This window comes from Harpia harpyja, chromosome 22, assembly GCF_026419915.1.
Source record: "Harpia harpyja isolate bHarHar1 chromosome 22, bHarHar1 primary haplotype, whole genome shotgun sequence".
NCBI lineage: Eukaryota > Metazoa > Chordata > Aves > Accipitriformes > Accipitridae > Harpia > Harpia harpyja.
In genome coordinates, this window is record NC_068961.1 from 652,656 (window position 1) to 667,729 (window position 15,074).

The 15,074-nt window shown below is 42.6% G+C and overlaps 1 protein-coding gene across 3 annotated transcripts; it reads left to right on the top strand.

The window, feature by feature from the left end:
* Positions 1-232: 232 nt before the first annotated feature.
* RBBP7 (RB binding protein 7, chromatin remodeling factor) lies at positions 233-13,901 on the top strand. Of its 3 annotated transcripts, XR_008233027.1 has the most exons (15): positions 233-410; positions 661-805; positions 2,780-2,922; positions 3,399-3,572; positions 3,880-3,995; positions 4,651-4,811; positions 5,242-5,368; positions 5,462-5,539; positions 6,118-6,194; positions 6,652-6,709; positions 7,485-7,595; positions 8,376-8,469; positions 9,831-9,959; positions 12,234-12,392; positions 13,525-13,901. XR_008233027.1 is itself a non-coding variant. In XM_052774006.1 (13 exons), exons 1-12 carry the CDS (start codon positions 395-397, stop codon positions 8,442-8,444), a joined length of 1,275 nt encoding a protein of 424 aa, XP_052629966.1. In that variant the 5' UTR covers positions 233-394; the 3' UTR covers positions 8,445-8,469; positions 9,831-10,054. The 3 variants fall into 3 exon arrangements, 2 of the variants coding, with proteins under 2 accessions (XP_052629966.1, XP_052629965.1); XM_052774006.1 differs by lacking the exons at positions 12,234-12,392; positions 13,525-13,901 and having other exon boundaries at positions 9,831-10,054; XM_052774005.1 differs by lacking the exons at positions 9,831-9,959; positions 12,234-12,392; positions 13,525-13,901 and having other exon boundaries at positions 8,376-8,878.
* The last annotated feature ends 1,173 nt before the right edge of the window (positions 13,902-15,074 follow it).

Below are 15,074 nucleotides of genomic sequence, written 5' to 3' on the forward strand. Positions count from 1 at the left end.
CGCCTGCTGGGGGCTCCTGCGCGCTCCCGTCTCTCAGGGCGGCCCCGCCCCGCCTCGCGTGGGCCCGGAGCGCGCGCCATGGCGCCTGATTGGAGCGCCGCCGGCCCCGTCTCGCGCCCCTTCCGCCCGCTCCATTGGCCGGCCGGCAGCGCATGCGTGGCGGTGCTGAGGCGCGGGTTGGCAGGCGGCAAGCCCGCGCGGGGCGGCGGCGGCGGCGGCGGCGGCGTTGGGCCCTCACCGGCGGGGCCCTCACCGGCCGCCCTCGATCCCCCTGCCGACCTCCTCCTGCTCCTCCTCTCCCTCTCCTTCCTCTCCCCCTTTTCCCCCTCCGGCGCCTTTAGCCGTTGCTTCCTGCGCCGCGCCTCGCTTGTGGGCGCGCAGGCGCACACCCAAAATGGCGAGCAAGGAAGGTAGGAGACCCCCTCCTCGCCCTCGCCGGGGGTGAGGACGCGTGTGTCCGGGGCGCGGGTGGTGTGGCGGAGCTGAGGCGCTCCGGGATTCCTCTCCAGGGAGCTGCCGAGGGGGTGGTAGCGGGCGTGAGGTGGCGGCAGTTGTCCTCCCGCCGGCCGGCCCTGAGGGCGCTTGGGGACCCCCTCTCCTACCCCGGCCCCTGGCGGCCCCGGTTCCAAGCCCCTGGTTCATCCCTCTCCCTTCCCGCAGTGCTGGAGGACACGGTGGAGGAGCGCGTCATTAGCGAGGAGTACAAGATCTGGAAGAAAAACACCCCCTTCTTGTACGACCTGGTGATGACACACGCTCTGGAGTGGCCCAGCCTCACCGTGCAGTGGTTGCCTGATGTGACCAGGTGAGAGAAGGGAAGAGAGGCCTGGGAGGTGCCAGGGAGGCACCGGGCTCCGCTGCTGATTCGCTTAGTTTGCGAAGCGGGAGCTGGGACTGTGTGCAGTTGCTTGTTCCGCAGCTCTTTCTATCTCTGTTAACCACGTCTGCTAAGTAACTTGAGGATGAAAACCGTGCAAGACGAGAATAATTTGGGTTAGACTCCTCTGTCAGCTTGTAATGCTTTATAGTGCTTGCAACTTTAAAAACCTTTAGGGTATGCAGAAGCTTTGGGGAAAAAAGTCACAACCTGATACTTTACACAACTCTAGCTTAGGCTAGCAGAAGATGTTGTGAGGTGTGAGGAGATAAATCTTTCCCAATTTATTGATATATAAGAGACCTAACACTTTTATAGTTAATTCTGATGAGAGAAATCTAGGTACTAAACTAGTTTTTTCTTCAAGACTGTTTTTCCTCATGCACTACAGATTACTCTTCTGTAGAAGCCATAGTATCTGTCTCTTGATTTTGTTTTAAGTCTGGACTTATTTAAGGGGCTGTTGTTCTAAGACTGGTGCTTCACATCCTGGTTCTGTCCCTGGCTCACTGTTGACTTCATGTATTTTAATTTTCCCATTCTTCCCCCTCCTCCTGAAAATTGTGGCCTCACTGGTTAATTTCTTAAAGAATTATGAACATGGGGGTAGATCCCGTTCATGTGCCAGCTACTGTAGAAGGTAAATTGTTGCAGTAACCACTCAGGGCTCCATTGAGGTAGTGGGCAAGGTCTGGGTCCCTCACGTTGTCGTAAACTGGATACAGCTAGGTTTTAAAATAGCTTGTGTGTGAAGTTCACGCAATAATCAGAGGATGTTTCTTTCCTCTTTAAAATTCCACCTTATGTATGTGATGTTATACTTGGCGTGTTAGATGATCACTTAATTTTGTATACCAGAACGTTTGGGGAAGATGTTGAGAGATGTGAGCTAACTAGTTGTGGCATGGAGAAAATGAAGTGGGGATGTGAGGGTGTGGAGCCCTGATGAGGAACACTTCTGCTTGCCTCGTATTTTGCAGATTGACTTTATATTCAGTTTAAAACCTGGTATTTCCAATTATCCAGTGTCAAAATATGTAAGCCATTTAAGGCAAGGACTGTCTCTTTGTATGGCACCTGACATGATGGGACACCTGTTCCTGACGCAAGTAAGTGCGTGTGCATTGTGTGTGTTTTGTTTTGTTTTGTGTTTTTCTTTCCCCCTCAAAATGTATGATGATGCCTTGGAAGTGGTGTAGTAATACCTATGGTGGTTTTTGATTGCCCCAGTGATTCCTGTTTGCTTGGATTCAGACATCGTAATTAGTTTGTTGCTTTCAAGAATGCAGAATTTGCTTGGGTTTGACTGTTAAAATTTTTCCTTTCAGCGATAAATGGCACTCTCCATCCAGCCTTTCACTTACTACTAAATGTCTAAATGTTGCATGTAACCGCCAGAAGAGAAATTTGATTCTAGTTAGCTAGGATTTGTGCAGTGTTTAGAAATGAGCTTCTGAAATGAAATAATAACAGCAAAAGTTTCTATGAGAAGTAACTAAAATAGGTTGCCGCTTGTCGGCAGTATTTGTGTTTTATAGAAAGTAATATTGTTTTCTAAATCAATACTGTGCAACTGCTAGGGGAATTAAAGACAGAACTAGGTATTAGCATCACCTTTAACTACTATGCAAATTGTAGTTATCCCTTTCAAGCCAGAGTGGCAATGGCTACTGACTTGCGTTGTCACTCTAGCCTTGCTGGTTGTGTCTTTGGCTTGTTTATGTCAGAGTCTAGTTCACTTTATGGCACAAGTCTCTTGTGACAAAGGAAAGGATCTCTTACGTGAGTCTCTCTTTTCTAGCTCCCTGGAGAAGTTTGGACCTTGAATGTTATTGATGCTAGCTATCAAACTTCTGGAACAGAGCACTTAATTTTATTCCATGCATTTATTATTCTAAACAGGCCGGAAGGAAAGGATTATGCTCTACACTGGCTGGTTTTGGGAACGCACACGTCTGATGAACAGAACCACCTGGTTGTTGCAAGAGTCCAGATTCCCAATGATGATCAGTTTGATGCTTCTCAATATGACAGTGAGAAAGGAGGTGGGCAGTGCGTGCATTCTTCAGATTATGTTTTAGCAGTAGCATTAATAAGTGTCCTGTCTAAAGGTATTCTAACTTTCTGTTAAATACGAAAGCTGACGTATACTTAGCAGGTCACACTAATTCTAGATCATTAATAGTGACTAAAAAGAGGAAACTTCTTATTTCAGAATAATTTAGGTAACATGATATACAATCTCTACTAGCGTTTCTGCCAGCTTTGTCAGTTGTGGTGAAAACCAATATCCATCTACCTCAAATACAAACTCTTTCAGAGCTTTAGTTTCTACCATAGAGGATTCAAAATATCTATTGTTAACACTGTTGTGCCACATGGTGCTAGTCTGTCATAATCTTTATTGTATTATGATAAGCTGCTTACTGCTGCTTCTTGGAGTGGAGGAGATGCATGAAATGCTGTTTAACCTGTTTAAAATAGTTGATGTGATAAACTGACCTTTTTCCGACAAATGTAGAGTTTGGTGGCTTTGGATCTGTGACTGGCAAAATTGAAACGGAGATTAAAATTAACCATGAAGGTGAAGTAAACCGTGCTCGTTACATGCCGCAGAATCCCTGCATCATTGCTACAAAAACACCGTCGGCTGATGTGTTGGTATTTGACTACACTAAACATCCTTCAAAACCAGGTGGGTCAGACTCCTTGAAGTTAAGCAAAGTGCCTCTTGTCGAAAGGTAAACTTGTATTTAACTCCAATTAGGAGGAGAGGTAATGGGCTCTGGAATCCAAGTCAGAAGGCCCATATCTTTGGTGACTTCTAACTGCCTGGTTATGCTCAGTATCATGAGAGAATCTTTTTAGAAGCAGCATTCTCAAATGAGGCTGATGTATGAAATACCATTATTGCAATGGAAACAAAGTTCTTAGGAATAATGATGCTCCTATGGATTGATGTGCAAGGTGTAGCTAAATGGAAGGAATTTCCTCTCTTTCAGACCCAAGTGGAGAGTGTAATCCTGACCTTAGATTAAGAGGGCACCAGAAAGAAGGCTATGGCTTATCATGGAACTCAAATTTGAGTGGACATCTTCTCAGTGCATCAGATGATCATGTAAAAAGCACATTTTTTCCCCTATTTAAAAAAAAAAACCCAAAAAAACCAATCCACCCCCCCTAATTTATGCTGTAATAGATAATTAGAGAAAAACTGAGTTAGTGTTGCTGTATATTGTTACGTGGGGAGGTTTTCACCTATTGTAATTATATTTCTAAAGGCTGTCGGTTGGCTTTAGGCTGTAATCAACAACCAGTTCTTTGTAACATTCTCAGTGAAGTGAGAACAGAATGTTTTTATAGTTGTCTGCTGGAAGATATTGTTGTATAACAACCCTTTAAACTGGCTTGGGTCTGGGACCATAAATTAGTAAGGCCCTCAAAGATCAGTTGGACTAATAGCTAGCAAATTTCTGTGTGGGCTTTAAAAGTGAAATGCTTTTACTACTGAAATAGAGATGCTTTTTGTAAATTGCTTTTGTGACCTTACAAATAATCCTTGAACCTTGAATTTGAAAAAAACTAATGGATGACTTAACTCAGCTGACTTCTAACTTACGGAATATTAAGTGTTCTTTTTCAAAAACAAAGAACTGTTTCAGGAGCAGGAGTGTCATCTCTCTGTTTATACGTAGAATGTGATTTGTTTGTTTGTTTATTAAGATAACACTGTTGAAGTCTGCATAACAATAGAATATGACTCTTATTTACAGACTGTGTGTTTATGGGATGTAAGTGCTGGACCAAAAGAAGGCAAAATTGTTGATGCGAAAGCAATCTTTACTGGGCATTCTGCAGTAGTAGAAGATGTGGCATGGCATCTGCTTCATGAATCTCTGTTTGGATCCGTGGCTGATGATCAGAAGCTTATGATGTAAGTTGGGGTTAAGCAGTTTCTGGATAGTGCCTGCTGTGTGCTGTCAGTGGACCAGTCCAGAGCACTTAGATTAAAAAAAAATGTGAATTATGGAATGGTATGGTGTAGCTCTTTAGTGCAATCAACTATAGTAATGCTGCAGAATTGCTGAAATCTGCATGTCATTTAATGTGTTCACATCATTTGAAAATAAGGTGTAATTAATATGTTTCTCAGCTTCCTGGTCTGAACTGCTCATGTACAACAGACACAAAATCCTGAAAGGTTTTTGAATAAAAACTGTAGCTTCAGACTTAGGTTTAGTAATAATGTAGTCTCTTAAACTAATGTGTAGTGTAGTGAAAAAGAACCTCCTGTGAAAATTTATGTTCACTCTCGCTCTCTCCTCCCTGCCCTTCACTCTCCCTCAAACCCTTCATTGCAACAGTTGGGACACAAGATCTAATACTACGTCCAAGCCAAGTCATTCTGTAGATGCTCATACAGCCGAGGTCAACTGTCTGTCCTTCAACCCTTACAGTGAGTTCATTCTAGCAACTGGTTCTGCTGACAAGGTATTTACTTGTGCATACTTCAAATTTATAAGTATTTTAGATGACAGTTCATTAGCCATTATAGTAAAAATGATTTCTTGTTACTTCTCCCAGACGGTGGCTCTATGGGACCTTCGAAATTTAAAATTGAAACTCCATTCTTTTGAGTCTCATAAAGATGAAATTTTTCAGGTGGGTAAACTTTTCTCACAACCTGTAACAAAATCTATAAGAGTACTGACTAGGACAAGAACATGTAAATTTTCTTATAGTGACTGACCACAATAAATAAAAGTCTGTTAAACATTAATAGTGAATTTTGGTTCAACAAGTACAGACAGTACCACATAGTTACTTTCTACCTTTCCCCACTTGACTCCGAAGCAAGTAGTCCACAACTTACTGCTAAAAAGATACTGGGAGCTTGCAGCTACCCTCAGTACAGGTAGAAGGTTTCTCTAAAATCTCCTGCTGTGGAGAGGACTGGGGTTCAAATCTAATATTGTGAACTCTGCCTACTTAATAGGTGCAAGTAACAGTGAATTTTAGACAAGTAAATTTCATGATATGGTAAATCTGTAACAGTGAAATAATGTTGGCTGTTCAATCTGAGAAATCTTAAGATGAAAGCACTCTATTTGAGCAATAGTTTGCTGGAAGAAACTTGTATTGAGTCTAGTTGTTGAAAATTAGTGCTCAGGTGGTGGTTATACAGGATATGCATTAGAAATCAGTCACTGTGCTCCAGTCAAGTTGTTTTCTTTCAATAGGTTCACTGGTCTCCTCATAACGAAACAATTCTTGCTTCGAGTGGTACTGATCGTCGGCTTAATGTATGGGATCTGAGGTGAAGAGCATTTCCTTTCTTTTAGTATATGTGAACAGACAGTTCAAAAAAAGGCTGCAGACCTGCTTTATTTGGTAGACATGATTGTGCTGTTCTCTGGCCTTCCTTGCTTGCTGAACTCGGACCTAGTCTTTCAAGTATACAGTAGAAGCAGCACAGTATGTGTGTAACATTCTCATGTTACTTCTCTTTGAGGATTTCTTGCTGATAGAATTGTTTTCTGCTGTCTTTAGTAATAAGTGATTTCAGCCTCCATACACTTAACAAGTTAGATTCTATTTTAGTAATGATAATGCTAAACAGTCAATGTTTTGTACCTGAGGCTTACATTATTTGACAGTGAGAAAAACCAATAGCAAAAGCAAATACTGGAAAGAAGGGCTAGGAGCTGTTAAGTTAAGCTGATACAGGATGCAATTTTCATTATTAATAAAAAGTATAAACTACTTTCTTCCAGTAAAATTGGAGAAGAGCAGTCTGCAGAGGATGCAGAAGATGGGCCTCCTGAACTGCTGGTAAGCTTTTGTTCAGGTTTCAATCTGCTGACAAGCTGTATGGCAGTATGATGCCTTATGACTGTGCTACTAAAACTGCAGCAGTTTTAAAATCTTTCCACTTCCCCAGTTTTCAGTCCATAGCTCTAATTTGGAGTAGGCTTCCTCTGTTCAATTCTGAATGCTGTGATTTTTTCAAAGCTCGTCTGGACATGATTTACACATCTTTATTGAACATACTTACAGTTTGGCCATGTGCTTGTTCGTACGTTTTTATAACTGAATGCGTGTAAAGCCAAGGCCTCAGATTGTTTCTCTTGCATTAAACCAATTAGGTCCCATATAGCTAATCTTACTGATGTACAAAAGCGTATGTTTTCTTTTGCTTCTTCAGGAAACAATCAAAAATGCTTGTAGTTTGGTTTCCCCATTTCCTGTGTAACTGTGTAAGTGCTCATATAATTAGATGAGGTAATGGATATAAAATATGGCCGTATTTCACAGCCCAACCTTATGTGAAGTAGTGCCATTTTGAGGATGTCAGTCAGTTGTTGCTATAATAATATGAACTGTCATCTTAAATGCTGTTGCAGCAATTGCAGCCGTGTCTGTAAGCAATGAACGGAATGCACTGGTTCACCCACACCTTCTTCACGTCTCTGTTGTGAATCTCTAGTAGCAAGTTTTTCTTTGTGTAGTCATCAGCATGATGAATTTAACTTCTGAATCTTGGGTTTTAGCAGACTGCTCTCTAGAGATGAGATGGCTTACTGAAGCTTGTGGGTTTTTTTAACAGTTTATTCATGGAGGACACACTGCCAAAATTTCAGACTTCAGCTGGAATCCTAATGAGCCTTGGGTAATCTGTTCTGTATCGGAGGACAACATAATGCAGATATGGCAAATGGTGAGTGTCACAACAGCTCCTGAGTTGCTCTGAAGCTGTTGCATAAATGAAACTTGAAATAAATGGCTTGTTCTTCTTAGGGCAGTTTGTGCCTTCAGTAGTCTAACCCCTGTACTTCTTACACTGTTAGATTAGAGAGTAAGACTTTCAAAAGAAAACAGGCTAAAACAACCTGAATACACCTGCTAGCTAATTCTCAACTCCAAGTCTTAGATACTAGTTAACATTCAGAATAAATGTGGCAGTTGCAAACTTGCATCCAATACTAGCCAAGACTTACTCTTCCCCCCATCCCCTGCATGTTCACTGTGAAGCAAGATGCCTTTTAACTCTCCAGTTAGTTCATGTTATTTTACATTACAGGAATTTGATCAGTTATCTTATAAATCAGATAAGTTAAAAAAAAAGTAACACACTTAAATGTGTGTCACAGGTCAGGTTTTCGGTTCTTTATACCTGTTCTTTAACTTGGTTTGTGTGTTCAGACTGAGGTTGAGGTAAGTCCAAATAAAATGTTCATGGTAAGGCTAATGGTTAAATGGCTAATAGTTATGCTGCTGAAATAAAACAATGCAAGAAGACAACTGCTGAAGTCTAGCCACTGTGTGCACACTCTGAAATTTGGCTGCCCTTTAAGAAAAGGCAGGGAGAAGGTCCCTTTAAGGAGGGGATGATGTCTGTGTCTTCTTGGTACTATCATGTTTTTTCTATATAAATTGTAGAAGATTGTTTAAAAACAATTGTGCCTACCACTTGTAATGTGTTATTTTGTGTTTTTAGGCAGAAAACATTTACAATGATGAAGAACCAGATATAGCAGCAGCTGAACTGGAGGGTCAAGGAACATAACTTTTCTTCCTTAAGGAAATACCGGGTGTGACATAGTAATATAATTTGACTACTGTATACATTAAAAAAAAAAAAGCCCCTAAAAAACCAAAACCAAGCACTGGGTGGAAGCATTACATCAAAATGAGAATATTCTCAATCGGGCACCAAAAGCTTCTATAGTCAAGTTGTCATGGGATACCCTTGGTTATTTGGGTACTTTGAGCTATTGTATACTGTACAGCAATTAGCTTTTAGGGAAAATAAAAATGAATTAATACCTATGTCTATATTTTTAAACAAACTAAGTGGGTTCCTGTAAATAAAACAGTCAAATCTTCATTCTTCCCACACAGAAAGTATGCAAAAAAAAAAATTAATATGTAAAAAGAGCTTTTCACTTTTACACAACACTTTTGGATTGGCTTTGCATAAATAAAATTTATTAAATAAAATGTTTGGTGTGTTTAATGTCCATTGATGTGAGGTCAATACCTTCTTGCCTGAATATAATTTAATTTCTGCATGGTAATAAAGATGTGTAGTTCTTAGTTTATAACTTAGCCCACCATTAACGGTTTGGGAAGATGGGAGTTGTCTTGATGTGAAAAACTTGGAATAGATGACTTGGATCCTTCACAAACAGAAGGGGTATAGAAAGGGGTTTGGGGAATAGATGGAGGTGACCAGTCAGACTCCTGTAAAGTTCAAGTATAAATCTTGAGCAGACTCAAGTAACTGTTGAGTTGGGTTTTGGTTTTGTGTGGTTTTGTGTTTGGTTTTTTTGGAACAGTAAAGGAAGCACTGTCCTTTAACCTTTTCTTGTCTTAGGTGCTAAGATGGCAGTATGGTCTTGGTGAATTGGTGTTGCCTGTGTTTAGTTAGAGCCCTCCTGTAGCTTTTTTTGATGAAAATGGTGTGAGGCAATCAGGCAGGTGTCTAAAATACATTATTATCTGAACAAATACAAGACAAACACAGTTTGCTTCTAAACCTCAGGCTGACTGAAAAGCTGGAGAATTTGGACCATGTAGAAGTAAAATATCTCCGTTCATCATGGTTCTACAGGCAAGTTATGGATCACCTTGGGAGCTGTCAGTCAGACAAATCTAAGCTGTTGTCTAACTTGAGTTTAAATTAAAGCTTTTAGTTACTTAAGACAGGCCTTAATTGAGTTGTTGGCTGTCCTGATCTTTCTGCTCAAGCTGAAAAAAATAGAAGATTAGGTGACTGATACTGAAAATGTGGGTTTTGATGGTGAAAGTGTTACTTCCCATGATGTGTAGCTTGTTAAAATTCAAGTAAAGACAGCAAATCAGTGGGCTGCTGGGCTCCAGCTGTGTATCTTAAGGTACCTGGGCTGGGTCTGGCTGGGATAGAGTTCACCATCAGCATTTTGTTCCTCAGGAAGGTGCTCACCTGTATGTCACCAAGAGGACCAGCTTCCTTCCAGCATGCCCCCTCTGGTCATCGTCTACAGCAGATTATCCCTGTGCTGGTGCTGTGAGGTAATGGCAACGAAGCCGTGGAGCACAGGTATTGCAAACTTTCCTGTTTACTGTTTGGCTAGCAGTCATTCAGCTGTAAGAGTCAACATCTGTTGACAAAGACTTGGTGCATGCAAGCAGGCCAGCAGTTTTCTCTTGCTTTCTCAGGCTCTTCCTTGCCTCACAGGAAGGGCTCCACAATGATTCTGAGGGGAACTCTAGATGTTCTGGATGCTAATTTAATTTGCAAGTGGCAGCAAATTATAAGCATTAAACATACTGAACTTGGGGACAGTTTTTGGTCAGGTCCTGCTTCCTTTTGACACACAGCTCTTGAAAAGTAGGAAACGAAGAGGTCAGTGGCCTGACTTACTGGAACAACAGAAGTGCTTCCCAGAGAGCATGGTGGTGGCTCTTCCTGGTGCAGACAGGGCTGTGAGCTGTTACATGACCCCTCTTCAGCGCTTGCTTCGAGGAGACCTACCAGCTGCTTTGCGCCAGCATGTACGGTGCTGTTCATGCCTATAATCAGTGATTTCAGCTTTGTGTGTCTCTTATGGTTGGAGTTGTTTACTTAAGTCTTCTGACTGCCTCACAAACTAAATGGGAGTGGGAAGGAAGGGTGAGCTACTAATTGCAGCTCTCTTCTCATTGCTCTTATGCTATTTGTTTTTAATGTCCTGCCTGCTGTTACCAGGACCCCCTGGGTCATCATGCATAGACATGTCTCCTTCCACACCTTTTTCCAGAATGGTTCCTCTAAAAGTGATGCAGGTGGGTGCAAAAGCACTTGAGTATTCCTGTGGAAGGCTGAGATGCTGCTGGAGTTCAGCAGGTGGGCGGCAGCTGGACAGGATGTGCTAAACAGCATGAAAGGTCAAAGTTGCTGAAGGACAGCTCAGCCACTACCTGATAAACCATGCTGCAGTCTAGCTGGTGTTCATGGGTGTAAAAACACTAAAATGCCATGTCTAGGAAGTGGAGATGAATGCGTTCTCTAAGTGGGGTTTTGGTTGGACTAACAGGTACGCAGTGGGGGGGTCCAGTGCTGAAGGGAGTGATCTGCCCTGAGACAGCCAATGCAACTGCCATTCTAGTAGTTTCTGTCTCCAGCTTGCTGACCAGCTCCAGAAACATCTCAGGCCCCCTCAGGAACCTGGTGACTTGGTTCTACTCGTGATAGACTGGCCCTGTAACTTTTACTTCAGCTTCTCTGAATTCATTCCTGTTGGAAACAGGATTTCCTGCAGAAGGCAGAATGCCTGCCAAAGCGCTGCTCTGTCTGGCAAGACCCAGATTGCCACTCATTCACTCATAAGAGCCTAAAGCCATTCTGTTTTTTTAATGACCTTGTTTTGCACCCTGGTTAACTGGATAGTTAAATTATTGCAAAAGCATACCTATATGATTAGCAGCATACTGGCAAGAGAAGTTTTAGTGCTGATACAATGCTATTGTACAGACCCATCTAACTTTTAAAATAAAAATAAGTAGTTTTCTGTGTTCTTGGTTTCCTTTACTGAAATGCCAAGAGCACCAAGGCTGGAGCTCTGAGTCACTCACTGGTGGATACCTTCAGTGTCCCACCATGCCCTGCCGCTTCACTGCACAGCATCAAAGAGTGAGCGAGCTGGGGCTTAGGAATACACTCATACCCATGCTTGTACAGCTGAAAGGCAGCAGGATGCAATAATTTATTATGGAACAAAATGAGAGCATAATTTTGTTATCTTTAATATACTTGTAGTTCAAAGTGCTGCAGTAAATACAGGCTCGGTACTGCTTTCTTTTCCCCAAGTCTGAATTGTCTTTCACTATACATGTATATACACACACACCCCTTCCTTCAATAGTGGCAATGTTGCACAAGCCTTATTTAGGTAGCTGTAGGACAGCTTAGGCCCACCGCCAGGTCACAGGGCCAGCATTTAATTTAGGAGTTAGCCTACATCTTGACTTAAACCTTTTTGTTACTAAGTGAGAATGTGCTGCTGGGACCAGTATGGTTTTTAACTTGCAAATCATTTTTTTTTTAAATACTTCTTTTTTTATTGCCCGAGTGGAATGTTTGTGAAACATTGGAAGGTCATCATATTTAAGCCTATTTGTCTGCATGCCTTAGTATTTTCATTTTAAAAACTCGTAACCTCCCTAGGACATAGATACTGCTTATGTACTGCTGCTAGTAGTAAATATAATTGAATTTGAAGTTTAAAAAAAAAAAAAGTAATAAGTCAACCTGAACAATGGCTACAGCAATATACTTATTTATTGCATTAAGCAACAGTTATTTTAGGTGTACTTATGGAGCATATTTTGTAAGTTATTTCTGCAGGTTGGTACATGCTGGGGAGAGGAAAAAACAGCCAATTTTCTATCCACTGACCTTGCTGTTCAAGGGAACTGGGTACAGAATTGTGAGACGTACCTTTTTTGTATTAGCTGTTTGCAGAAGTGCAAGGCAGAACAAAAACTACATAAGGTAATTTGTCATGGTTTCAGCCCAGCTGAAGGGGGGTAACAAAGCCCCCCAAAACTGCTCGCGCACTCCTCCCCACCCCGGGCCTGGTGGGATGAGGAGAAAATATAAAGAAAAGCTCATGGGTTGAGACAAGGACAGGGAGGGATCACTCCCCACTTATGGGCACAGGCAAAAGACAGGCTCAACTTGGGGAAGAAAAATCAATTTAACTTGCTACCAATCAAATCAAAACAAGGATACTGGGAAGTCAAACCCGACCTGAGAACGCCTTCCCCCCAGCCCTCCCTCCTTCCCCCTCAGCCCCACTCCCGGTTCTCTCTCCCTCCTCCCCCCGGCGGCGCAGGGGAACAGGGGATGGGGTCAGTCCGCCATACCTGGTCTCTGCCGCTCCTTCCTCCTCAGGGGGAGGAGGACTCCTCCGCACTCGCTCCTGCTCCGCCGTGGGGTGTCTCCCACGGGAGATGGTCCTCCACCAACTTCTCCAGCGTGGGTCCTTCCCGTGGGCTGCAGTTCCTCACAAACTGCTCCAACGTGGGTCCTTCCCACGGGCTGCAGTCCTTCAGTCCCAGCCTGCTCCACGGAGTCCCGGCCATCTTGGGGGGCCTCCACTCCCCTCCATGGCTGGGGGGACAGCCTGCCGCCTCACCACGGGGGGCATCCCCTCCTGCCTTCCTCCCTGACCTCAGTACCCACAGAGGGGTTCCTTTCCCATCCCAATCCCCCACTCCCTGCAGGTTTCCCCTCTTAAATCTGCTCTCCCACAGGTGTTTCCACTGTCACTGATGGGCTCAGCCTGGGCCAGAGGCAGGTCCAGCTTGGAGCTGGGGGAGCTTCCAGCAGCTTCCAGCAGGAGCCGGCCCTGCGGACCCTCACCTGCTACACAAGAAAACCCCACCACACAAATCCAAAACATAAAGTGAACAACTGCCCATTTAAGGTGACTTCCTTGTTTTTTCTCAACACCTACATCTTTCGATGCAATTTTTCAGCATAAAGGGTATCTATCTTCTCTCTCCAACATTTTCACCGCACACCAAGGAAATCTAAATTCTTTCATCTTTGTGCTGAAATACAACATGAATAACAGTGGAACTGTAAACTATATTTTAAACCTGCTATTTCATTTCAACAGACCTGTGTTTCCAGAAGTTGAATGATAAAATCTTCAGCCATGCCATCTTGTCAGACTGCTTGAGCGCTTCAGAAGAGCGGTCAGTAGCTGGCGAGCAGCACTCTTGCACACTTCCAGCACTGCGGTGTAGTGGTGGTTTATTACTAATAAAGCCAAAGCACATTACTGGTGTGCATCAAATTTTCTCTCTCACCGTTTTCTTCTCTAAGAATTTCAAACCCAAACCTTCCCCCAGTCCAGGCATGCCCACACATGCGTTACAAATGGTGCTTGAGAGTTGTGTAACTACCCTTCCCCTTTAAAAGGCAAGGATTCTCTGCTTTAAACATCAAGCCTGCATAAAAACCACAGCCTGGAGAAAAGAGGTAGAAGAGTCAATAACCTCCCGGCAGGAAACAGCAGAAGCACAGTCACAGCCAGCAAAAGCTTTGATAAGCACAATTTATAAAACAGGCAACATGACCAAGATCAAATGGTTTTATATGAATACTGGTGGTGGGGAAAAAAGCAACCAAACCACTGCAACCCCAACAAGTTACATGAATTGAATACCAGTAACATATCTTGGACTTCGCAGAACTGAGGTAATTGTTTTGACTCTTAAGACCATGACATAAATTCGGTGGAAGCGACAGTAAACTGCATCAGTATGGAGTATCTATTACATGGCTGTAGTTAGAATAAGGTTAAAAATGAGGGACTTGACTTCATCTCCTCAGCTTGAGCAAATATCACAAGATATAACAGGGTATTTAAATTTATAGAGGCTGTAAGAGATTACTTTCTTGAAGCAGAGCTTTAGGAGCTTGGCATAGTCTTGAATAATGCAGAAGGCCTGCTTCAAGACTCATCTGTTGCAGTCCTTAAGATAGGCACACCCCAGATCCTTGTTTGAGCAAGAAATCCAAAATCATGTGCAACCTCAAAGCTAGAAAATAACAAAAGCTAGAAAATAACAAACAGCTTAAAAGGAAATTAAAGTAAGCTCTTTAGAGGCAGCACAATATTCTTAAATTACTTAAAAGCTCAAGCTAGATGGGTGCCAGTCAGCAAGATCAATGAAAGCTAGCATAGTTAGATGAGACCAAGTTAGGCTGTTGGAAGAAAATACATCCTTCCTTCATGTCTAAACAAGAGGGGAAAGGTGGATAATCAAAATTTAAATGTAAAAAAAAAAACAAAAAAAACCCAGAAAGGAGCAGAGAGTATCCATGAAGAATAACTTACTGAAGGCCTAAAAGGAAGTGTCTTTTTCAAGTACATCAAACACACTTGCCCATCTGCCAGGGAGATGAAGCCCTAGCAGCTGGACCAACGGGCTCAGAATGCAGCTGGTGAAAGAGGTTCTTGTGTCAGAACTACTCTTCACAAGAAAAGTTAAGTATGGCTCAAATGTGTATGTACCTGTGTGCATGTGCACATACGTTAACAGAAGAGACTTAGCACCTAATAATAAAAAAAAAAAAAAAACAGGCAAAAATTCCCCAGCTATTAACTGTGATGTATAACCAAATTTATCTCTAGCAAAAGCTTGCAAATCTGACCAGTTT